At 35.8% G+C, this 25,942-nt stretch overlaps 1 protein-coding gene across 2 annotated transcripts in view; it reads left to right on the top strand.

The window, feature by feature from the left end:
* The window catches only part of LOC112048034 (peptidoglycan-recognition protein SC2), a 28,122-nt gene extending 2,192 nt beyond the window's left edge, over positions 1 to 25,930 (top strand). Inside the window, exons 2-6 of one of the 2 annotated variants that reach the window (XM_024085373.2) lie at positions 19,163 to 19,321; positions 21,173 to 21,374; positions 22,112 to 22,224; positions 23,156 to 23,271; positions 23,978 to 25,930. In XM_024085373.2, coding sequence (XP_023941141.1) covers positions 19,163 to 19,321; positions 21,173 to 21,374; positions 22,112 to 22,224; positions 23,156 to 23,271; positions 23,978 to 24,130 — 743 coding nt within the window. In that variant the 3' untranslated portion in view covers positions 24,131 to 25,930. Of the gene's footprint in view, positions 1 to 4,791; positions 4,948 to 5,260; positions 9,612 to 19,162; positions 19,322 to 21,172; positions 21,375 to 22,111; positions 22,225 to 23,155; positions 23,272 to 23,977 lie in introns of those variants that run through there. The other variant, XM_024085374.2, reaches the window with a different exon arrangement.
* The last annotated feature ends 12 nt before the right edge of the window (positions 25,931 to 25,942 follow it).

Here is a 25,942-nt window from a genome sequence, read left to right as displayed (position 1 = left end):
AAGTACGCTTTTCCTTAACTTGCGAACATCTGGTTAAGAAAACAATATGGCGTTCATACAGACGATGTGGTTTACGTCAACTGCACTGACGGGTTTGTTTTGACTCACTCAAGGCTGCACAAAATGTTTTATAGGTAATATTTTAAAGTTCTCATACTAGTACATCACATACTGATACTGCACTACACCATATTAGCTATTCTATAAAATTCTCGAAAATTCTTCGAACCATTGCAATTCGAATATATCCTTCTTATTAGAAGAATCACTACTTAACATCGTTTTATTATCAGTTAACAGATAAGATTTGTTTATGGAAACTGTGTCTTCGACCACAGTAAAATCTTTACTCTGCTTCGACGTAGTTCGGGAACATTCAGGAAGATTTTCATATTATTATCATATTATACCTACCTAAATATTAATATGAGGAGAGGTAACGATTATCGTATTAGCGCAGAAATCTTATCAATTCGCAAATATGAGTAAGTAAACAAAATATATATGGACGTACCTATCAAAGATATCCGATATAGACCTGCTTGTTTGAAGAAACAGTACTTCAATGCACTTCACAGTCACACAGAAGTTGTTGGAAACGCCGAATGTAACCATTCCCCTTAGGGGAACCTTCCATTTAGGGGGATAAGGGGGTGCACCTCCACCTTAGCACTGCAACAGCCAACCTCACCTGCACGTGCAGCTGATTGACGAAAGAGGCTTTGGCAACCGAATAATGCCGGGATAACCATTTATCTATCAGTTTCTTGAATAAATCTGGCTCTGCGATCGCCAACCCGCATGCCCAGCGTGGCGATTAGGGCATAAAACCTAATGAGTGGCAATCCGAAGTGAAGGCCCCTAGTTCCCGGCGGCTCCACTTCTCCTAACTACGGTAGCAGTCAAAGGGATAGTAGAGCAGATGGTGCTAAGGTGGGGCGCACCCTCACTAGATGGAGCGACGACCTCTGGAAGGTGGCTGGCATCGATTGGATGCAAAAAACCAAAGATAGAGCCGGCTGGCGCTACTTAAAAGAGGCGTATGTCCAGAACTTTGATGAAATTTGACGTTTAAATACTTAATCATGCTTATAAATAAGGCAAGTAAAGTTCAAAATGCCGCCCCAGTATCTCGATCTATTACATCACTGGTTAAAGAGTTTTCACAATTAAGACTTTGCCGGTGGTTGACCTCATTAGAAGATACTGAATCACTCTGCGGGATAAAGGGGGCTGTAGACTCATCATCGTTGCGTGATCGAATCAGAAATGAGGAGATCCGCAGAAGAACCAAAACCACCGACATAGCCGCGACGTAGTCGCGAAGCTGAAGTAACAATGGGTACGCTAGATAGCTCCAACAGCCGTTGGACCTTCCGGCCTCAAGGTGCTGGAGTAGCGACCCTGCACTGGAAAGAGCAATGATAAACGGAAGACGCTAGATGCATGCGGTTAAAGAACTTTTTTTTGTAGGGATAACTTTTTATGCAGAACTGCTTTGTAACGTAACGCGTTACGGTGACACTTTGTCTAGCTTCCCTTTCTCTAACGCATACGGCAAATTCCCGTTTTTTTATAAGCAAGCCCTTTGCTGTAGTCACGAATTATGGTAACGATGATGCAGCCTATAGTGCCTAGAAGATACCCATTCAATTTTGACTTGAAGATACTTGGTGTTTCGACCTCCTGGCCTGGGCCTGTGTCCAACTGACGACCCTTGACGTCCATCGGCAGAGAATGTTGAAGATAATGGTCATATTGAAGGTAAAATTTGTATAGCCTTAGATTTTAAATCCATATTTTACAGTTTACTATGTCAAAGTTTCAATTAATGAAAATAATTCTCGTCTAACAAAAGTAGTGTAAATCTCCGTCGATCTAATAAATTTACAGACGATATAATAAGAATTCGTCCGAAACTCTTCAGTGCCTGAAGACAAAAGTCAGCAACTGTGCGTGTTGCCAGTGATTACCCATGGCTCCGAGACTTGGTCGCTAACTATGGGCCTCATAAGAGAAGTCTCAGAGTCACACAGCGGGCGATGGAACGAGCTATCTTAGGAGTATCTCTGCGTGATCGAATCAGAAATTACGATATCCGCAGAAGAACCAAAGTCACCAACATAGCTCAACGAGTTGCGAAGCTAAAGTGGCAATGGGCGAGGCACATAGTTCTATAAGCCGATGGACGTTGGAGTCCCAAAGTGCTGGAATGGTGACCCCGCACTATAGAAAGCGCATAAATTATTGTTATCCATAACAATTTATCTTTGCCTATCAGAATGCCTAATTCCCCTACGATTGATTGTTTTGATATCGTCTGTTACAAATACCTCGCCACTTGTTATCTCAAAAAAATAAGATTATATTATTGCCAATTATTCCTTATATTGCAAATAAATACTTATGATAATGTTAACTTATAACACGCCTTCATTGATTCTATGAGTATTTGAACTCGAAATCTGTTATACAGATACATTATACATATAATATACTTCAAGAAATGTTTTAAAGAGGTAAAGTTTGTCAGTTTGTGAGTAAGGAAATCTCTGGATCTACTGAACCTATTTTAAAAAATGTTTTACGTGTTATAGGCTATATTTTATCTATGAATTCCTACAGGAACAGGAACAGTTCAATGGCCTTCGTAGCGCAGTGGTATGTGCGGTGGATTTACGAGTACAAGTCGGAGGTCCTGGGTTCGATCCCCAGCTGGCCGATTGAGGTTTTCTTAATTGGTCTAGGTCCTACCGTTAGTGCTGCAAGCCCATGAGCTTATTGGATGGTGAGTGGCTAACATTAAAGGGATATTGTGGGTTTAATTGGGGTATATGCAGTGGCCGATTTACCATAAGGCCCACTACTTCCGGGCCTAAAGCAGCCACCTCATAGTTGCTGTTATTCGTTATAAAAAGTGTGGAAATAAGCAATGAATAAAAACAATTATTTTGATTTTTTATCATTTTCTTATTTCTTAAAACTTACAACCGTTTTGCATATTTTATTTAAAGCAGTCTAAGATGGAAGCGGGCTAACTTTTTAGGAGGAGGATGAAAATCCACACCCCTTTCGGTTTCTACACGATATCGTACCGGAACGCTAAACCACTTGGCGGTACGTCTTTGTCGGTAGGGTGGTAACTAGTCACGGCCGAAGTCTTCTACCAGCCAAAAAAGATCCTAGGTTCCATTATTTCATTAGCCGTGATATCTAAATTAAAACTCAAACAAAGAACAATGATAAGGAAAACGGAGTCCACAGCTGAGTTCATGCTCAATGTCATTATACTTAAACATCGTTATCAATATCCTATGTAATGAAATCGATGAAATACCTACTGAGGTCTTTTTTCTCAGAAGTTAATGACGTACGTCTCTAACTGGTTTTCGTATATTGTATTTAATATATATGTATTATTAATGACATTAACTAGCGGTTGCCCGTGATTTAGTTTGCGTGGGATTGGTGATATAACCATCAACATCATTATCAAAGTTATTTTTAACGGTCCACTATAGAGTCAGGCCTCCCTGATTTCAAGAGAGGGGATACAGAGGATAGAGATATCCATAACGGTGCTCCAATGTATTTATTTATGTAATAAGAACAATCAACAGATTGTTCTTATTACATAAATAAATACTATACAATGACAATACAATGTCACATGCCAATAATTTACATTTATATACTAAGTTATTGTTATTGCACAGTTAATTAGAATTAAACAACTAAATAAGAGGTTATCATAGCAATCACTAATTAAAATAATGCAATGGATCAATGTCAAATTATACAATGCAAATTAATATTATCTTAAAAATGTCGGACTACAATAAACTAAAAGCTATTAAAATGAAAAATAAGTCACGTAAAATTTAATTAAAAATAACCAAGAAACTTATATCTAAAAATTACGATACATTATTAAAGAATACAATATAATTATTTAATGTCATTAAATTTTTTAAGCAGTCAAATATTGGATGTCACAATAATATTATTAAGTATTAGCATTCAGTACATCAATTACTGAGCGTTTAAAATTGTTGAGATTATGTATGTGGTGGGTTATAGGTTATCGGTTGACCTCTATGATGTCTTATCCAATGTATTAAACCAGACTAATTTATCTCTGTGCTAAATTTCATCCACATCCTTTGGTCTTATAAGCCGTGTTTGTGAAACATATTCTATAGAATATTCGTTAAATTTCTTAAAACATCCAATATGCTGAAAAAAAATTTTGTACCAGGTCCTACTATAAAGTATAAGATGAGCAATATCGGTTAAATCGTTAATATCGTAGTCGTTAAGGTGCAATCAAAGGAAATAAAACACTCAGTCTACAGTGCACACGTTAAGAGGATTTTTTATAGTAATTCACTTGTGTTAATATTATATCTACACACACACTCGCGCGCATACCAAAAATAAAGTTATTGGGTTTTTCCATCAAGATTATGCCAGAGTTGGTGGATAATATATATTTCATACTAGCAGGTGCCCGTGAGTTCGTTCACGTGGAAACCTCACCCTTCTATTTGAGAGAATTGCGACACTTTTAACAATTATCTTTATATTTTAACTGATTTACACAAAACAGTGTCAAATAAACCTTCCTCATGTATCACTCCATCTATTGGCGAAAATTGAATGAACACCAGTTCAGTAGATTTTATGTTTATCGCGAACAGACAGACAGACGCAGCGAAAAACTTTGTTATAAATATGTATAGATAGATTGTACTTCTTCACCAGTTTAAATGGTGTTATCCTTTTTTCCAGGCCGCTTTCTGGGCCTCGAACTGGTGTCTTCAAAACACTCACGTCGGCTCCGCTGCAGTGTGGCGGTCTTCGTGTGTTGGGCGTTCTTGGTCGTGTCTGGCCTGGTCATTTACCTCATCTACGTCGCTTTACCTAAACCAACACGGCTAGATATAGGTAAATACACTTTTCTGTTAAAACTTTTTATGCAATTGAAATTGATGGCCCATGTGATTGATGTGTTAAATGGCACAACCAACGTCTTTAGTAGAGTATCACCTTGAAGAGTAATTCCATAATTTAATTTACATGATAGTGATTTGTGTTTGAATTTAATTGGAAACTTTTTGACACGAATCTACAAATGATGCAGTTCTAATGTTGGCTTCGTTTGAATTGATTCAAATCTGCTCCAAACACTCGATCCACTCTGTCATTATATTTTAAACGGTACGCAGAGTAAGCTGTAGTAATGTTAATTTTGTCCAAGGTCTAAATGCGACTTGGTACCTGCGGCGGGACGAGTGGCAGGCCTTGGCCTCTAACGGGGAAGACTTCTTGAAGCTGCCACTCAGCTATGTCATCATCGGCCATTCCGCCGCCAACAACTGCACCGAAAGATACATGTGCATCAAGGAGATGCTCGATATCCAATTGGACCACATGAAGCTCAGTTTCGCAGATATAGGACCAAACTTTTTAGTCGGTGGTAACGGTGATGTGTTTGAAGGCAGAGGTGCGAACGTATTCGGAGCTATGGTCACCTCTTGGAATAGAAGGAGTATATCGATTATGTTTTTAGGGAACTACGTAACTTTTGAACCAAGAGAGCCGCAGTTCAATCATACGAACATTCTTCTGGAAACGTTAGTGAAGGAAGGTGTGCTGCGACGGGACTATGTTTTGTACGGTCAGTGTCAGCTTCTGCCGCAGACGATCAGTCCCGGACCTCGTCTGGTTGCTCAACTAGGACATTTTAAGCAATGGAATAAAACTGGCAAAGAGGGCTGTTTGCACGGTTAGACTGATTTTGTGCGAAGTTTTGTGCACGTTCTGTTAATCTCGTTGACTGTTTCGTACTTTAGCATTTAATTTTCAATAGTTATTGTAACTAAATCAGTAATTAATTGTTATCAGTGACTTCTGAATTAGGTCATATTATATTCAGCGTATATATTCGTACGCATTTCCGCATTAAATCCACAAAACTGGCGTAAAATGAGGACAAGATAAGATAAGATAGGATATTTTTATTTACACAAATATGGATTTGTAAATACGTACATATTTGGTAGGTAAATGAAGTTTAGTTCCGACATTTTGTTACATGTTATTTTTTATAATTATTACTTCAATGAATGAGGGATGTGGGGACTAAATTTAGACTTAGATTAATAAGAGTATTTAGATTTCTGTGAACAATATAAAAAATGTTTTTATAGGAGTAAAAAGAGAGTATTATGTAATTAAAAACGATGCTTATGAAAAATGATCATAAAAAAATCTAGCGTAGGTATTTGAGATCTTTAATATTAAAGTAACATTGATTATTTTTCAAACAATTTCAACTGTTTTCAATTAATTATTATTTACATATACGTAACTTTGTTTTAAGCTTTAAAATTATGTAGTAAGTCGAGTGACATAGAATGTCATTATTATTCGTTTCTAAGATACTGAGTAAAGTTAGAGAGTAAGTTGTAAAGTAAAGTTTTACTTGTTGTCGTACAATTAAGTGTTTGGCTATGGTCTCTACTGATGTTAAGTGACAACGCTTCGTGCGATTATTATTATCGTGCGGGCGCAGTTTCCACTAACACAGGGTTTTTTTTATTATTTATAACACTTTATTTGCACACCACAGAAAAAACAAGATACACATAGAACATATTATTAGTACCCTCCTTGGGAACTTATAATCGTAAATGAAGCGATACTTCAAGTTTTCCATTTTGTAAACTGCACTCAGTTTACAAAATCAAAAACTCGAAAGACGTTACTAAAAGAGGAAAAATCAAATGAATTAGGATTTTCAAAACAGAAAATCATGAGTAAATAGTTAACCTAAGGGGAGATATTTGAGATAAAATTGGCAAGACGACAAAACACCAATTTCGTCTGTAAGGATAAAAGTATTTTTGATTACCAATGCTCCTTGGCACTTCAAAAATGATCGCCTGCATCGTGAACTAAAAATTAAAACTATGAAGACAGAAGTTGCACACTCAATGAAAACATACCAAAAGCGTATTCGTAAAAATCCAAATCAACTTGCAAGGAACCTAACGATGAAGAAACCTGGTTAATCAGTCATGTCAGTCAGTTCAGGTCATGAAATAGACACTACATTATTATATTTGGTCAAATCACTGGATTTTGCACCTAACACGCCTTAATACAAATACCTACTTAAAATCCCGCTGAATGTCTCATGACATATTGCAGGAATATTGAGAGACTAAAAAATATATACATACAGTCGAACGTAGAACCTCCTCCTTTTTGGAAGTCGGTAAAAAAAAAAGTATTTTACTAAAGACAGACTAATTTCAATTTCAATTTTCTTTCAGGCAATTAGGCTTTTTGTGTCTGTGTTAATGGAAACCTAACTTTATTTATAAATTAGTGTATTTTATAAAAAATATTAAAGTAATTTTGATTAAATTTTATTATTTAAGTTATTAGGCTTTTTATTTAGAATTGTAAATATATAGCTTACGATACGTTGTCTCGATAGTAATAATGTGTATGTTATGATTATAGTGCTTTTCCCTAATTTTTGTTCATTAATGCACACAAAGCATTCAATACGATTTACCGAGACTGAAATTTCGTTTGAAAATAATTCATTTCAGATTATACAAATAATAATAAAAAAACTCCGCCTTGGCATCTCTTGTATGAAACATATATTTTATACTTGTAATAAAGTAAGAGGTTTAGCAAAAACATACTATGAGTTTAATTTAAATAAAATCTTATCGGGGTTTACTTTTTTCTAGCATTTTTTGCCAAGCCCAGCCGTGGACGTCCATCGGTTGTTAATAATGAATGATGATTGATTTATTGGTCAATTGCCTATCATACATTCTTAAACATTAAGATTGTTAGACACTAAGCGTAAACATTATAGATGTAATCATGGAGTAAAAGGCACTCGGCATTGTAGTGAACGTTTATTCGTTAAGACCTCGTCTCCCTTTTGAGCTCGAGTCTGCTCTCAGACTGAGAGGGGTAGAACTTTCTTTTCTATACCACAAAATGTGCACAATCGAAAAACTGGAGGTGCATGCCCCGGACCGGATTCAAACTCGAACCCTCCGGAATCGGAGGCAGAGGTCATATCCACGGGGCTATTACGTGTCTACGATATTAACACGTCCATACAAAGAAGACTTCGTGACTAAACTGACGAGACGTGAAGTTCAATTTTATCAATTTCATAGAATTGAACTTGTTTCGAAATAATATTATTTCTCTCCCAAGAAATGCAACACTAATATGGGTAATAATGGCGGATTGATGACGTGATCAATGGTGTAGTCGATTTGACGTTTGCTGTCAATTGTCATGTCATAGTTGCTGTATGGACGCCATCTTGATTTAACTAAAAACATGGGTTTTAATTTTTTTTTTTTTTCATTTAGTCACAGAGGAAATACAATAGATCGAGCATTTAGTTGGAATCATTCACTTATTTAGATTTTAATAAAATCCTTGTATTTTTAAATTTTAATGATACGGGATACAAGAGTGGACCTGAAATGGACCATCTCCTTGGGACCTAATTTGAAATATACCTTTACTTATCCTTTCTATTTAAAAGAAAGAAAGAAAGAAAAAAATATCCAAATCGGACTACTCAGTAAAAAGTTACACGTGTTCATAAAAAAAATATATATACACATCGAATTGTCATTTTTCGTCGGTTGAAAATATCATTTCATGAAATGGATTTTTTATTGTATACAATTGTTTGTATATTTTGTTTGTGTACTACTCTATAGTAAAATTACACTTTCATTTAATTTTAATCTTGTCCCGTATCGTAAATTGTGTTCATTATTTTTACGAAATTAATCGTAATCTAGCCTGAGATACACTAAATCTGACGATACTTGATCAAAATCCTAACATTGACCCTTGACGACATTACCAAATGTAAGCAAACGCTCGCGGTTTTACGCTTGCAGTTCCCGTAACCGTGGGAATCTATATATATAAAAGAAAGTCGGGTTTGTTAGAACACTTATAAATCGAGATCTGCTGGACCGATTTTCATGGTTTTTGATTTGCATTTGTCTTCGCCAAGAATAGCAGAATACATCTTAAAAACAATGAAAATTCGAAATATAATTTTCCATAAAATGTTACATTGTTTACCTGTCATACATTTGTTTTCCATCCTGTGAAATACTGTTTATGATGTATATTATGATTAATATTTATACGTGCGTTCGGAAATACTGACAAATGATTAATATTTACGCGTGCGTCCATAAATTTATTTTGTGTAAATTAAAGTTTCTATTTCCGAAATCAATTTTTAGATTTATTCTATTGGTTAACGAATGCGTAAATGTCTTTTTATGTACTATTCGTTGTAATATCCAATCCAAATGTTTAGGCTTTGTTGGGACTATTTAGTAGATGGATTATGTGAAGTTTTCACAAAAACGGTTGTCAATTATATCTTTCTTCGCAAGTTCTCTCGTCAGGGGTTACCTGGTAGAGATTACTTTTAGTAATAAGGCCGCCTTTGCATGCTAAGTTTAATTTGTCTTTTTATTGTTTTAATTTATAATTGTATTTTTGTGTGGAATAAAGTATTTCTTCTTCTTCTTAATTTTTTGTAATAAATGAATTCAGAAGTAGGGTAGGCGTAGGGTATGGGTAGGGTGTGGGTAAAGTAGGGGTAAGGTAGAGTAGGGTAGGGTAGGGTAGAGTAGGGTAGGGGTAGAGTAGGGTAGGGTAGAGTAGGGGTATGTTAGGGGTAAGAGTAGGGTAGTGTAGGATGGGGATAGGGAAGAAGTACACATAAGTCAAAGCGAAGCTTGACCGGGTCCGCTAGTATAGGAATAAAATAAAGCCTATAATACTCAAAAATAACGTGGCTTTCTATTGGTACAAGAATTTTTAAAATCTGTAGATCCAGAGATTACCCCTATCTCACAAACTAATATTATATATCCTTTTTAAAATATTAATGTTAATCGATAGCAAACAAATTGAGAGTTTGTAATTTCTAAAGGCAATAAATAGAATTTAATAAAGGTTTTGACAAATAAAAAATTCTTTATAGGAAGCATCATGGTCCATGCATGATGTTTTTATAGTTTGTCAAGTTCGAGACGATGTTCATGTGTTGTTCGACACAAACATCGTTTCGAACTGACGATCCAATGCAACAGGAATGAACCTGACCCTTCGCTACACCATAGATTATAGAGCTAGTCTGCGCGCGCACTCACATCAAAATCAATATTACCATAGACAAAAAACCTGTTTAAGTCACTAACACCAAACTACGCAATAAACACAAATGCAGACTTCGCAGAATCGAATCGCACAATATCTATATTATTAATTAGTGCCCATAAATATTCGACGGAAAAGACTGTCACGCAAATTCTTATGGACCAAAATACGCAAACCTATATAAAAATGTTACTTTTACAATCGTTAGTGTTTACAGCTGTAAAAACAAAATTCGATAAAAAGTTTTACATTGTTTATAGTCCCTGTTCGTACCAGTCATTGTGTAAAGTTAAAAGAATGTAAAAAAAAATGAGAAATAATTGTTTTAATATTATACACATTTCATAAAACATTGTTTTATGAAATGGGCACTGGTAACCGCGTAAATGAGCTTCAATATAAAGTGCGCGCGCAACTTGTTTGAATCGGAATCAATAACATCACAGATTATATATTCGCTCTTATAAAACTCAACACCAGCAAACACCGGTATTTAGTATTGTTGTCATTTGATTCAGTATAATTTGATCTGTATTTGCAATTATCGCAATGATGAAAATATCGCGAGCTTCTCTTAACAGCTGCATAAATGCTGTTGTGCAGGAATGTAAAGCAAAGAGACCTAACTCTACTGAAACGGTGGAGCTACAGATTGCTTTGAAGGACTACGATCCGCAAAAAGAGCGGCACATTGGTGGTTCAGTCCGGCTGAAGATCATCAACAGGCCGAACTTACACATACTAAGTGATCAGGATCAGCGTGAAGAGGTCGAAAATTTGTTTGTGCCATATATGAACGCAGAGGCTACGAACAAGTTCAACAAAAACAAGAGGCTCATCAAGAATCTAGCTAGGCGAGGCAGTACTTTTCTGGCTTCGGAAGCTATCATCAAAAAGATTCCGCGTCTATTGGCCTCCGGGTTGAACAAGGCTGGTAAATTCCCCACAGCACTCTCTCACCAGGATTGCTTGACAAAGAAGAGCGGTGACACGAAGACTTTCGAGAGGTACCAGAAAAAGAAAGTGCTGCGTTTGTCTGTTCCTATCGGCGATGTGACTATGCCGCCTGATAAGCTCACAAGTAACCTATACCTCCTGATCAAGAACTTAGTATCCCATCTGCGGAAACATAGGCAGAACGTTCACTCGCTATATATAAAATCAACAACTGCCCCGCCTCGTCGCATATACTGACTGCATTATATATGTTATACGTTCTAGTTCTATCAATCAATATACATATTTAATTAACCATCGATAGATTGAGACTTTTATAATTATTAGAATAAGTTTTTTAATAAGCAAATATATACCTTATAACATTGTGACAACAATAAAAATTATGCTAATGCAAAGCGATGGTTTATTTGATTCTATTGTTGTTTTGCATTGCAAATACCTTTGTACTTGAGGCGAGCTGTACACTGTACAGTGAATTTTAGGTATTTATTAAACTATAAGGATTTCTAATAGACTAGGCCACCCTAAAAATCGTAAAAATACCTACTTGCCTTTTTATTACACTTTCCGTTATATCAACTACTTATCCAATTAAATATTTAAATATAATTTATATATTAATAATAATAATTCTTTTGTTATTCAAGTGATAGGAACAATTTTAATAATTAACGATTTTTTACATAATCAAACCCTTGCGAAAATAGCAATCGTGACAAAGTTTTTGAAAATAATGTCTTTATTAATAATAATTTTTAACATTTTCGAAATTCTTATAAAACGAACATGTGCTTAAGCTTTAGGTACAATTTGCCTATTAGGTACATTTTTAAAATAAATAAAACACGTTTTGGAAAACACTTTCTTAGTAATAGAAAAAAATAAACTTTCATTATTTAAACATTTATTTAAAAAAATAATTTTCGAATAGAAAATCAACGCATGTGTAATTTTACAGCACATGCTGGTACTACTAAATTGCACTGATAGTAGCGATTTTTGTATATTGCAAAATAAATCATAAAGCCCACATTAACTTTTAATGATATTTACGAGTAGTATCAGCTTGTAGAGTATGTCAAAACTTATAAAAAACTAGTTCTATTTTCCTTTGATTTTCCGAGGTAAGTTTGTGTAGGAATAAAAAAAAATAATAAACAAAATTCAACCGCCTTCAAAAACATAAAACATACTGACTAAACTAAAAAGCAAAAAATAATATCATACTAAGTTCTATATTTCATATTAAGTACTAACTGATGATCACTTTGAAGGCGGTACTAGCCCGAAAAACATACGCGTCGAATTGAGAACCTTCTCCTTTTTTTGAAGTCGGTTAAAAAGTAGATTTTATTGAGATCATTCATAGTGTTTTTTATTATTTAATTTTACTCAATTAAACTTAGTTTATTTTACGAAGTAGGTACAAAAAAGTATAAGCCGTGTTAATGCAAATAACTGAAAAGTTGAAGGTGCATGCTGGTCAGGGGTGGTTTCAAACGTTATATTCACTGATTTAAAATAAATTAAATATCAAGTATCTCAGAGGGTGAAGGAAAAACATTGCGAGGAAACCTGCAAACCTGAGAATTTTCTTCCTTTTATACGTGTGTGAAGTCTGCCACTCCACATTGGCCCAGTGTGTTGGACCTAATAGACTCCTCTCACAATGAGAGGGGTTAGGCATTAGTCTGAACTCTTCTCCGCCTCTCACTCATTGTCAGAGGAGACTCGTCCTTAACAGTGAGAATATGTTAACGGTGATGACAAAAAGTATATTTACACTAATACACTATGGAGGTTAAAAGGTACATAATATTATAGAGTTAAAGTCAGTTGTTTAAGGGGTAATCTCCAGATCTACTTAACCAATTTCGAAAATTCTTTTAGTAGGTACTAATAAGCTAATTCTTCGGAACTACTCGGGGGAAACCGCGAAGCGTCTGCTAGTGCTATATAAACGTCCATTTGTGATTATATAACCGATATATAGCTGTGAAAACCCGCTTCCAAACAATTTTTTACTAGAGCTTCAGTACGAGTAACAAGGTCGTAGGCCAAGCGATACCGATGGAAAGTCCACATCAAGTAACGATTATAGTTACGATATTTTGCAAAAAAAACGAATGTGTCAAAATCGGGGTATACATTTTACTGTTACAGCTACTTAACTATCATATCTATCCACAAGGTAGATGCATCATTGGATAGCTGAAGGATCAAAGAATTTTACGTAAGTTAAAACTTTGTAACTTATCACAGTTTTAACTTACGTAAAATTCTTTGATATTATACAGTGGAGAGGGAAGCGCTGCTAATTCAAGTTCATTTTGTCGGTTTTCGAAAGTTCCTATACTACTTACCTACTAAACTATGATTTAGCTTTCAATCGGTATCTCGTTTTAAAAACTATCACGTTATATACAAAACATTACTGAACAATATATACTGTGACTAGAAATTACGTAAAAGTAAAAAAAACATCGAAAAAATCTAAGGTCGACCTAAATACGTCAAAATGCTAAGCTCAAATGTACAGGCTATGCTTGCTAAAAAGAACACCTATCGAATGATACCAATAAAACACCATTGGGGTAAACGAGACAGTTGCAGGAACGTAAAAACTCAACGCGGTCGAGCAAATTAAAATATTCTCTATTTGTAGGAATCGAACCCACAGCCGTGAGTACAGAAAGCACCACGCACTGTGCCACGTGATCATCATATCTACGAGTAACCTAATTAATAACTTTGATTACAAAGCATTCGAAATTTTACATAATATTTTTTTGTTCTTTACAAGTGATGATGTATTCTTCTCGTAAGCGGGCTGACTTATTAGGAGTAGGATGAAAATCCAGTTTCGGTTTCTACACGAATCGTACCCGAACGCTAAATCGCTTAGCGGAACGTGCCGGTGGTAACTAGCCACGGCCGAAGCCTCCCACCAATGAGACCTGGACCAATTAAGAAAACCTCAATCAGCCAAGCCGGGAATCGAACCCAGGACCAATGTCTTGTAAATCCACCGCGCAAACCACTGCGGCACGGAGGCTGTCAAATAATATAATACAACAATACACTCTGGAATTAAACAACTGATTTTACGCGATTCGGCGATCGATGCAGTTATTCTGAATAAAAATAAATTTATTATAATATATTAAATATATTTTATTTAATCTGAATAAAAAGAATTATTTTACATATATTTTTGGTATAGCAAAACAACGATTTTTGAAAATCATTAAAGTAATAAAATAATATCTGATATTCTTTTGTGCTACGGAAAAGTACGCAACGGATTGCACGGATCACCTGCTTTTGTACTGAGTCCTAACTCACGCTAACGAAATGTTTATCGCTGAGAGGTATAAATAGGAGTTTCAACGTCTTATGCGTGGGGGTCCGTGCCTACGTCGTAAAGCAGTTGCGGAGGGCTGCTCTGAGCTCCGTTATTATAGTACGCGCGTTAACAACTGAGTCTTAGGGCCATAAATCATTTCTCTATATCTATCTCGCTTGCACTTATGGGTCTTATGGAGCCGTCTAGTGAAGGGTGTAACAATGAAAGACATATTATCGATAAGTAAAGTTTATTATCGTATCTTGTTCACAAAATTAAAAAAATTAACAATATTTGATTTAATATAATACATATTTCATATTATATAATTATTAACTAAATAAAATTAATCTTCATCTGAGTCTTCATCATCAGAATCTTCGTCTTCTGCCAAATTTATTATAAGCGGCGCGTGATCTCTAATTAGAGCTTTTTGTAAATCTTTGTTTTGAAGTTCTTCGGCATGCCTAACACATTTGGCCCAGTCTTCTCGTGTGACATTTTCTATGGCTCAGCTTTCCTCGTGTTTCTTGTGGGTATCTTTTCCAACTGTATCGAATGATAGCTTGCGTTATCGACAATTATAACTGAGGGCTCTTCAAGTAGATTCAGGAATTCGGAAAACCATGCCATATATGTTTCGCCATCCATTTCTGTGTGGTAATCAGCATCCTTTGATTTCACCGCTTTAAATATTAGCTTCGCATCTGGAACGAAGCCAGTCCTTGCAGAACCCGCATGGCAAACTATTAATCTTTGGCCTTTTCCCACAGGCTGATTCTTGAAACCTCCTTCATCGTTGCTTCCAAGCCACATCCTCTTTCTTGCATGGTTTTGATTAATCCATGTTTCGTCTAGATAGAAACGTGGTCGCTGATCGTTAGTTCTTCTAAGTAAATCCAATTTCCTTAAAAAGTCCATTCTAGCACAAACAATATCAGTTCTTTCCATTAAATATTTACGTCCTTCGCTATTTTTCTTATACTGGAACCCAACCTCCTTCAGTAGTATTCTCATTGAAGTGTTGCCGCATTTAAAATCGGGTAATTGTTCACGGAATTTTTCTAAAATTTTCGCCACGGATGGATACTCTCCATTCTCATAAAATGAAGCTACAGTTCGCTTCAACACACTTTTATCAAAATCGTCAATATTAGTGACGGTTTGTGGTTTCTTAAAATTTGTTCTTGGTATACAGGTACTGCCTGATTGTGATACTTCCGTCTTGATTCGGTCCACTGTCGCTCTGCTCACACCACAAACAAATGCGGCCATTTCACGTGGTTTGTTGAAATTTAGAGAAGCCACTTTATTCGGATCACTTTTCAATTCATTGAGAAACAGGAATACGTTGTGAATCAGTGTTCGAGCTTGAGGGCTAAAATCGCCATGTAATTTCTTCAGATCAACGTTAGAAAATAAAGTATCCATAGTGCGCAACGAGTAACACATGAATGTATTTATTTAATTGCAGTAAACACATTTATAGCAAAAAAAATACGCAATGCCGACCAATCAGAATCGTCCAAATCATTATTGACTCATCATTAGCACGTGCGCAGGTAGCCGTTTATCGATAATTAGGGTGCGCAGGTAGGCGCGCTGCACATTCCTATCTTTTTTGACTTTTATGACCGGACGACTCAGATGATAACGCGCATACTATAATGCGATTGGGTCGTTCAGTGCAGCAACATTGCACGTATCCAAATTACATACAAAATTGCTTTTTAAGATAGATGCCCTGTCCCAATGTTGCTGGGCGATAGGGGTGTTGACACCACGTATGTAGGCAATTTGACCTCTTTTGTTTTTTTACGCGTGGTATTAAATTTTTTTCAGCTTAATTCAATTAATAAATTTGCTGTTTTCACACATATAAATATAGATATATTTCATACAAATATAGATATTTGTATGAAAAACGATTTAAGCTCGATAAAAAAAAATTACTTTTTTGAATATTGCTAAACAAATCTGAACCTCATTGGCGATATTATGTATATTTGGTATAAAAAATCTTTTCACCTGGTAAATAGTTTGGCCATGGATTAGGATCCCCTAATATTATACTTTGTAATGAACTTACTTTGGAGCTAGATAGTGATATGTGTATTGTATAAGTGTATTTATTTATTCATTTTATTATCTTTAAATAATGACGTATTGATGATAGCCAGACTCATGAGTCGTGACATTAACTTTAAAGGAGAATTTAACGGGGGAGAAGGGTGGAGAATCTTTGTAAGAAAATATTTTTTGGAATTGTAAGGGTTATTCACGTGGACGAAGTCGCGGGCATGTGCTAATTAGGAATACGCGTAATAATATTTGTGAAAAAGAAACAAAAAGTATACTTGTTTTTTGTCTTTCGATAAATAGTTCAACGTAGGTCGGCAGGATGTATATTCCTTCGCATAGTTTATCTAATCTATATTTAATAATATTAAGCTGAAGAGTTCGTTTGTTTGGTTGCACACCCTTATCTCAGGAATTATTGGTTTGAGTTGGCAAATTATTTTTGTGTATAGCCATTTAACAACCAAGTCTTTAAGCTAAATATTTTTAAAGAGCTTTAGTTGGGTGCGCTGCGTAAGTGATTAAAGTTACGCAGAAATCATTTACCTACGACGGATTTTTCCTCTTTAGACGTCCTTCAAAAAAAATTGCGGCAGTGTATATTTATTCACTAAGGACTATTATAACATTTTCATTATAATAAGGGTTTCCACGCATACGAAGTCGCGGGAGTCCGCTAGCATAGTGTGGCAATATCACTACATTGCTACAGTAAACGTCGTACGCGTACTTAGGAAACTCCGATGAGTAATCATCACTCGAACAATTTCCTCTGTACAGTGTCCTCCTAATTTAGTGCAATGTATTTGTGATGCATCTATTCCAAAACGTTACAGCTATATTTATTTAGACTATCTGAAAAAGATTCATTTAAATCAGAAAAAGATTTGATACCATTGGAATTAGATAAACTATGCGAAGGAATATACATCCGTCAGATCAATAGATGGTAATCTGTGGTACTTTGAAATGAGTGAAGGAGTTCATGACAATCTTCAACAACCCTTTTATTTGAAGTAATTCAGCATAGTCAAGCAGATCATTTGATCCATTATACTATAGCTATTATTATTCTATTGAAAAGCATTGTTATAGCTAAACTATAAAGTATACTAATTAAAATAGTATATTTAAATATATTAATTGATGTGTCCAAGTTATTCGTGATTTCGTCAAAAAATAAAGGGCAATATATGTCAAGATAATAAAAAGATTAATTATATTTAGTGTAACTTATAATTATATCAATATAGCGTATAGTAGGTATTAGCCCTAGGTGTCATATCTTATCATTTAGAAACATAAGGTATGTGCATTGTGCAGTGTTCATATTATATTATTATATCCTGACGTACGTTCAGGACGTCTATATTGTATACCTTTTTTAAAAATAAATATACGTAAATAAAAAATAAGTTCATTAAAGTTCCATTTTATTCGTATTTTTGATAGGTATTAGCGAAATTCTTTTTGCATTTATCATCATTCATTGAAGAAGGTTTTAGATTAGCTAGCATAAAAGAGTAGACACCGAGTAGGTATATTATGTTCATCTATACTAATATTATAGAGAGGTAAAGTTTGTTTGAACGCGCTAATCTCTGGAACTACTGGTACGATTTGAATAATTCTTTCAGTGTTAGATAGGCCATTTATCGAGGAAGGCTTTATGCTATATATTATCCCCATATACGTACGGGATCAGGAATCACGCGGGTGAAACCGTACGGCGTCAGCTATATTGAATAAAATGCATTTTACTTTATTCAACAAAACTTTGCAAATCAAAGAAAATAAATCGAGAGCTACTCGTACATGTAATTCCGATAATTTTCCCGCCTAAAACAGCGCCTTGATTATATGTACTTCTAGCGGACGCCCGCGACTTCGTCCGCCCTTAGTTAATCTTGCAAAATCCGTTCTATATGGACGTCAACTAAAACTTCCTTCCGCATTTATATAATTATATTATACTCATAGCAGACGCCACGAGTATCATCCGCGTGGATCCCGTTCCCGTAGAAATACGGGGATAAAATAGTAAATGTAAGTAAATAGTACACGAAGATAGTGTAGCTTCGCAACAGTGAAAGATTTTTTCAACTCGTTTCAGTAGTTTCTGAGCCTATTACATGCAAACAAACTTACAAAAAAGATAATCTTACCTCTATATAATATTAAATGTTCGCAATGGCCAGAGTACCGGACTTCTTCGAGATCATCCGATCGCGAATCGCAAATTTTTGGTACCGTTTGCGATCCTCGAACAATGAGATTCTCACCACGCTGGCTGAGTGTCTGGACTGCTCAATCTATAAACATTGGCTTTCAGTGCACCAGAACATACGAATATGTATAGATAATACCTATACTAGTTAGACAATTAAATTAGTGTAATGTCAATTTTAATTACCATTTTTACTATTTTTGTATTGTTATTATTATTATGTTTGTTTTACACTGGGTTTTTACCTTTAAATAAACTATTATTATTATTATTATTATTAAATATAAATTAATATTTTCCAGAGCTACCGTTGCCGCTATACCTGTGGAACATAATCAAGAACAGCTCAAGGACCGAGAGGCTGTCGTGCGCCGCCGCCCTCACCGCACTCAGCGTCTGTATCGCACTCATTGTGTACTTCTCAGTGCAAACCAGCAAAACCAGCACGACCGGAGACAAACGTGAGTTCTACTTATCATTATTGACCTATATTCGGCTCACTGCTGAGCACGAGTCTCCTCTAAGAATGAGAGGGTTATGTCAATAGTCAACCACGCAAGAGAATTCATAAAATTCGCAGGTATGCAAGTTTCCTTACCATGTTTTTCCTCAACCGTTTGAGACACGTGATATTTAATTTCTTAAAGTACGCCCTCCAAAATCGGAGGCAGAGGTCATGTTATCCACTGGGCTATCACGAGTCTACTTAACAACAATTTATTTATTTTATTTATTGAACGACAGCACTATTCTTGAGATCTCGTCGGAGATTATGTATTTCAGCCGTTGAGGAATCGAAACACCAAAACGAGGAAAAAAATTCATTGTTTTTATGCGTCTAAATGAAATTAAGACAATTAGCCGCCATATATGAGCGGCGTGGTGGATCTAACCTCCGCAATATCCACCATCTTGAAATTATAAATATGCTTTTCTTTTTTTTTATTGACAAGTTACCACCGACAAAGACATTCCGCCAAGCGATTTAATGTTCCGGTACGATGCCGTGTAGAAACCGAAAGGGGTGTGGATTTTCATCCTCCTCCTAACAAGTTAGCCCGCTTCCATCTTAGACTGCATCATCACTTACCATCAGGTGAGATTGTAGTCAAGGGCTAACTTGTAAAGAAAAAAAAAAAAACGAGTCTTCTCTCAGAATGAGAGGGTTATATCAATAGTCCACCACGCTGGCTTGTTAATATATTTTTTTTTTGTGTTCGGGTGGTGATAAAAGTCAAGTCATACTTAAAACGGCACAAGCAAGTAGGTAGATACGTAATTTGTTTGATAACATGAATTAGCGATAATTGTCTTAAGTGTTTTATCTGAATGACACTTTATTATTTAGGCTGCATATTTGTACTTCAATTAATCTTCAGATCGTTGTATTTGCTAAGGTCATTTGCAGTTACTTATGATAGGTTTATGGACAAGTGTATGCGCAAATCCAATGTACTTTTTGTTACTTTGCACGATGTCCCAAAACATCTCAGATCATCAGATCGGTTCAGACTATAATAACATCATCAACAGTCTGTATTCCTCCACTGCTGGACATAGGCCTTTCCGAGAGCGTGCCACCACACACAATCCTCCGCCTACCTCATCCAGCCACTTCCCACCTTCTACCTTCTTGATGTCGTCGGACCATCTAGCTGTAGGCGTCCTTCCCTGCGCTTGCTGGTACGTGGTCTCCACTCCAGAACACGTCTGCCCCAGCGGCCATATGTTCTACAGCAGATTTGGACCGCCCACTGCCACTTCAGTCTATGGGCTACATCGATTATTTTCGTTCTCCTATGGATTTCCTCGTTCCGTATTTTATCCTTCAGGAAGACTCCTAATTAAGCTACTGGAATGTCTCTGAAAAAGTTCAAAGTGTTTATTAAACGCAAGCTTTTGGGAAAGGCTTATTATAGTCTTAATGATTATATTAATGATAAAAAAGCTTGATGTTAAACTGTAATATACGACTGTGTGCTTAGTTTTAAATAAGTTTGTAAAATAAGTTTGTAAACAAAAAAAAAACCTTGGCTGAGTTTGTTGTGGGCTCTTCTCAGACCAAGGCGCGTTTGGAACCCTCGTAACTTTGGTTTTAAGTTTTCGACTATTATTACCACCATTAGATTAAAATAAATTATGACATAATCTTGACCTTTCAAAAGTGCTTGTAAACTAAGCCTAATTGAAATAAATGACTTGACTTTAACTTTGACTTAACATAGCCCTCTCCATAGCTGAGCGACTTCTATCGATAAGGCCAATCGTCAGTGTCCACGTTTCCAATAATAACATGTCGTCACCCATTCCAGCACCCCACGAATGGAACATAACCCGAGCCATGTGGCTCGCAAAGCCGCACACCAACTCGCCCATCGCCGACGCGTTACGGCCCGTCATGCTAGTGGTGGTACAGCACACGGTTTCACAACAGTGCACGGTTTTCTCGCAATGTGCCGCCGAAGTGCGAAAGATGCAGGGCAATTTTCTTCAAGACAAGAAATATGACATTCCGTAAGTTGACTTTTAACTAGCCGATCTGGGGATATATATATTTTTTGTTTTTAAAGACCAATATTCCCATTTCCCTCCAACTAGTCGGGATAGACTGTGCTAAGAGTGGGTGCGACAATAGACCAACGGGGTGAGAATTGAACCACCACCCCTCGGTGAGTCCAACCGCTCTTACCGTTGAGCTATTGAGGCTTAAAGATAGATATCATTTATCCCGAAAAGTTAAAACTAATTGCAAAAAGCTAATTTTTCAGTAAAAATAAAAAAAAACATTTTTTTGCGATTATTGACAAATTAGTATATATAGATAAAAAAGCTTGAATGACTAAGCTAATTAATTTTTACGAACTAACGTTCGTAAATTCGACAACGGCTTGATGGATGAAAACGCTAAGTAGGTATAACTCTTATGTATAAACGTACAACTTTTTTATTATTAACTAGCTGACCCGGCATACGTTGTTCTGCCACATTAAAAATTATACATCTACCCTACCCTAATCCTATCCTACATCTACCCTACCCCTGCCCTACACCTTAAGACTTTTTTAATTTTTCTCTCCGTAAGAACCATCCTCGTACATATTATCAGCTATTTCCTCATAACTTCTAAATTATTAATTAATAAATATTTTCCTCGCTATTTTAAATACATACGACAATGGTCAAAGTTGCTTTTTAATTTAACAACATAGCACTACCACTGCGCCTGAGATGTCATCATTTACCAATTGCAGTTACAATTTCATCATAGGAAACGATGGACGAGTGTACGAAGGCAGAGGGTGGAACATAGAAGGCGCTCACACTTATGGTTACAACCGCTGCTCTGTCGGCCTAGGATTTATAGGTAGGTGCTGCTAATTGTATAAAATATACCTCAACATTAACAGCCGATGGACAGCCACTGATGGACATAGGCCTCTTTCATGGGCTTCCAAACACAGACGACACAGTGGGGGTCGACCAATGCGTTTTCCGGTGCGTCGTCACCTTTCCAGCAGTTTGGGACCCCAACGTCTATCGATTCTTCAAACTATGTAGTATGCCCATTGCCACTACAGCAAAAAAATATACCTAGTATATCATGGAATGAGAGACTAAGTAACAGTGTGATATGAGATGAGAATGTCGTAGTGTAAAAGATGTAATGACTAAAATTGAGAAAGGTAGAAAGAAATGAGACTAAAAAGGAAATGATAGAGTATCGTAATAGCAACTGGAAGTCTACCTCTACTGAAATGAGACGTGACGATTTACTTCATGTAACTGATTCGTCCTAGTCTCAGTATCTTAAAATGATGGTTTAAATAATAATGGTTTTCCATTATTATTTGTAAATGCGAATTACTAATATATTTTTGCCCGATTATTGAACTCCTTCAACATTCTTAACTTTAAATATTTTAGCTCTAGCTTGAACAGTAAACGGTGATCGGTAAACCCGCTTTTCTTTGCCCCTTAACTTCTAACCACGGTAAATAGTTACTTAGTATTGGAAGATTTGATTACTATTTGTACTAAGTATAGTAGATTTTGAGTAAACTTCAAATCAAAAGATTAGATGGGTGTTTCTCGGGGTGTTTAAACATTATTTAAGTATCTCTATGTTGTAAATATATAAATGTATTCGTATATTATGTTAAAATCAGCTATCTTCTTACTATCCATATCACAGGCTATGTGTAGGTACGCTTACTTTGGGACCTAGGTGGTGGTGTGTGTATTAAGTATGTTTTAGAGGTATATTTATTAAACAAATATATTTTTTTTATTTCCAGGTGACTACCGAGAGGAGATCCCTAACCTCGCGCGTGTGACAGAGTTACAGTTAAATAGAACTAGAATGATGTTGGACGCAGGTGTAACATTTGGATACCTTCGACCAGACTATCAGGTTAGCATCTCAATTCACATCGTAGGTACCTAATATTATTGTATACTTTTTACTCATTACTTATTTACACAGACTTTTTATGACGTTTTTTTGTATAATAGTTTAAACAATAGTTACCGCTATGCTTTTTCCCTTGACAGCAGCGTTATAGCTTACCACCAACCAGGCTTCCTCCTTAAATTGTAAATCGATTGGGAGAGAGCATACGTCCGGACGTTATGCCTGGGACGCGATAGTCACGCACAAAAGCAGCTAAGGATACGACCGGTTGGAACGCCGTAAATTGAGTGCCCTTCCTCCCTCCTACGTGAGCCTACTTGAAATAAATGTGTTTTGATTTTTATTTTTACGAGCTGACGCCGGACGGTTTCACCCGCGTAGTTTCCGTTCCCGTAGGAATACTCTTATACTTTCTCGATAAATGCGCTATTTAACATTGAAAGAATTTTTCAAATCGGACCAGTAGTTCCTGAGATTAGAGCGTTCAAACCAATAAACAAACTCTTCAGCTTTATAATATTAGTATAGATTTAATTCCACTTCAGCGTTGTGACTGACTTTGGCTCTTCTGTGGTAAAAAATATATAAGAACATACCTACTCTTGAAACCATATAAAAGGTTACCTTGTCCAGATTTTTCAAAAGGTATGAAAAATATACAAAATTCCTCATGGGCTTATTAGACTGTATTTCCTTATTGTTGCAGATAGTCGGTGCGAGAGACCTCCAGGACACAGTCAGCCCCGGTTCCAATCTTTACAATGCTCTGAAGCAATTTGACAACTACGATCACCAAAAACGGTTTGCGGGTTTGAATTGTGAACAGATACAAGAAAAATATGGTTCAGTGGAGCTATAGGCTAATGTCATATCCTACTTCGGTTTCACAACTAATTCCTTCCACTGCTAGCGTAACCAAAAACCGGCCGGCCCTTGAGCGTTGCCACATATCTGGGGATGTGTGAGACACGTTCTTCTGAGTTTCCACATTTCAAATTCATTCACTTGGCAACAGCCAAAGTTAGCAACCAGTTTAGCTCTCTGGATTTTATTACGTAGAGAAAAAGTTCTAGCTTATATTTCGGTCAACTATACCGAGGGATACGTTAGACAACTATGACTTTTTTCTCTGGGCGCACGGCAGTGCCCCCGCCAAGTCGAGAAAAAAAAAAGCGACACGGCAATATTGTTTTTATTTGATAACATTTATTTTGAATTTCCAACTGTGTTAAAATCTGTGGATTGATAATGTCATTTTGTGTGTAAATTATGTTATGAGAGTAGTTATTTTTTTGGAAATGGAGGATGGAACTCGTTATCAACAACCACTCACAAAGATAGTGCCATACTTTAGTGAACGATACAGTTTTTATCTCATTAACTTGGAAGGCCTAGTCTAGTTTACTTTTAAAGAAGTCGAAAGAAACATTAGTTTTTAAGAAATTTATTACTATAGAAAACTATACTCTTATAAAAGAAAGAAAGTTATTCATATTTCGGATGTAAGCGAGCAATTCAATTGTTCTTCGTGCCTAGACATTTCCTCGCTTCGTGGGATAAAAAGCTGTTTGTTTATGTACGTAATATAACCTAACGTTGTTATTATTTGCATCTCCTGCATTGCACCTATTGATTCATTTGCTTGGTATTCAATACATAAATTCACAATAACTTGTCAGGAAACCCTGTAAAATAAGTGTTTTATGTTTGAGTCTTTGCATTTTACATTTTACTTTTATGGCGATTGACATGGTATATTTGCTGATAGGGGAATACCTATTAGCATAATATAGGTAATTCTTGGTTTTGAGCATAATGCTCATGATACCTGAACATATATTCTCAGTTGTGCTTCATTCATTCTGTAGTAATTGTTCATAAAAGTCATATTTTTTTTTATATTCTACAAGATAAATAATGATGTCTGCAGTCACCAGGCGGTCAGCTTCGCGGCAACACTGCGTTAAAGATCTCAAGTCTTTAGCGAAAATTATCTTTAAAAAAATATATTAAAGCATATTAATGTTCTCTTAAAAAAACTTTTAGTGTTTTCGAAGAGTAGTCGCGAAGCTAAGTGACTTGCGACTTCTCATATAATGCCTATACTCAGTGCCGGATTAAGGTAACTTGATGCTCTAAGCAATCTTCCCTTTGGGCCCATCTGTCCTTAAGTGAACTACAAAGAAACAATTTTTAAAAAAATACGTTAAATATGGTGATACACATAGATTTACGATTCGGTACAAGTAGTGATACATATCAATATCAACTTCAAACGTGCAAATTTCGAAATGTAACTTTGATGTACCTACTCGCTTTTATTTCCTTTTTGGTGCCCCCAATAGATTTAATAGAATACAGAGTACCTTCATAGTCGGGATGCCCTAAGCATTTGCTTAATAGCTTACAAGCTAATCCAGGACTGTATACTTGGATGGTTAAGGGTCTGGACCCTTTAATCTTCTAAACTCCTTAACTGTAGTTTCGAGATATATATTTTCGTTTAGAAAAATTGTTCGTTCAAAGATAATCGGATTGGTATTAAAACCGGGCCAGTAAATGTTGCTAAGATTTGATTTCTATTATGTTCTTCTCCTATTAAGATTAGTTATAGTTTTAATAGTTACTAAGAGAATTTATTATATAATATTTTTATATAGTTGTTTTTGTT

The sequence above is a fragment of the Bicyclus anynana genome, chromosome Z (assembly GCF_947172395.1).
Source record: "Bicyclus anynana chromosome Z, ilBicAnyn1.1, whole genome shotgun sequence".
NCBI lineage: Eukaryota > Metazoa > Arthropoda > Insecta > Lepidoptera > Nymphalidae > Bicyclus > Bicyclus anynana.
Note: the sequence above shows the minus strand (reverse complement) of the source record. Positions and strands in the feature narration are given on the sequence as shown.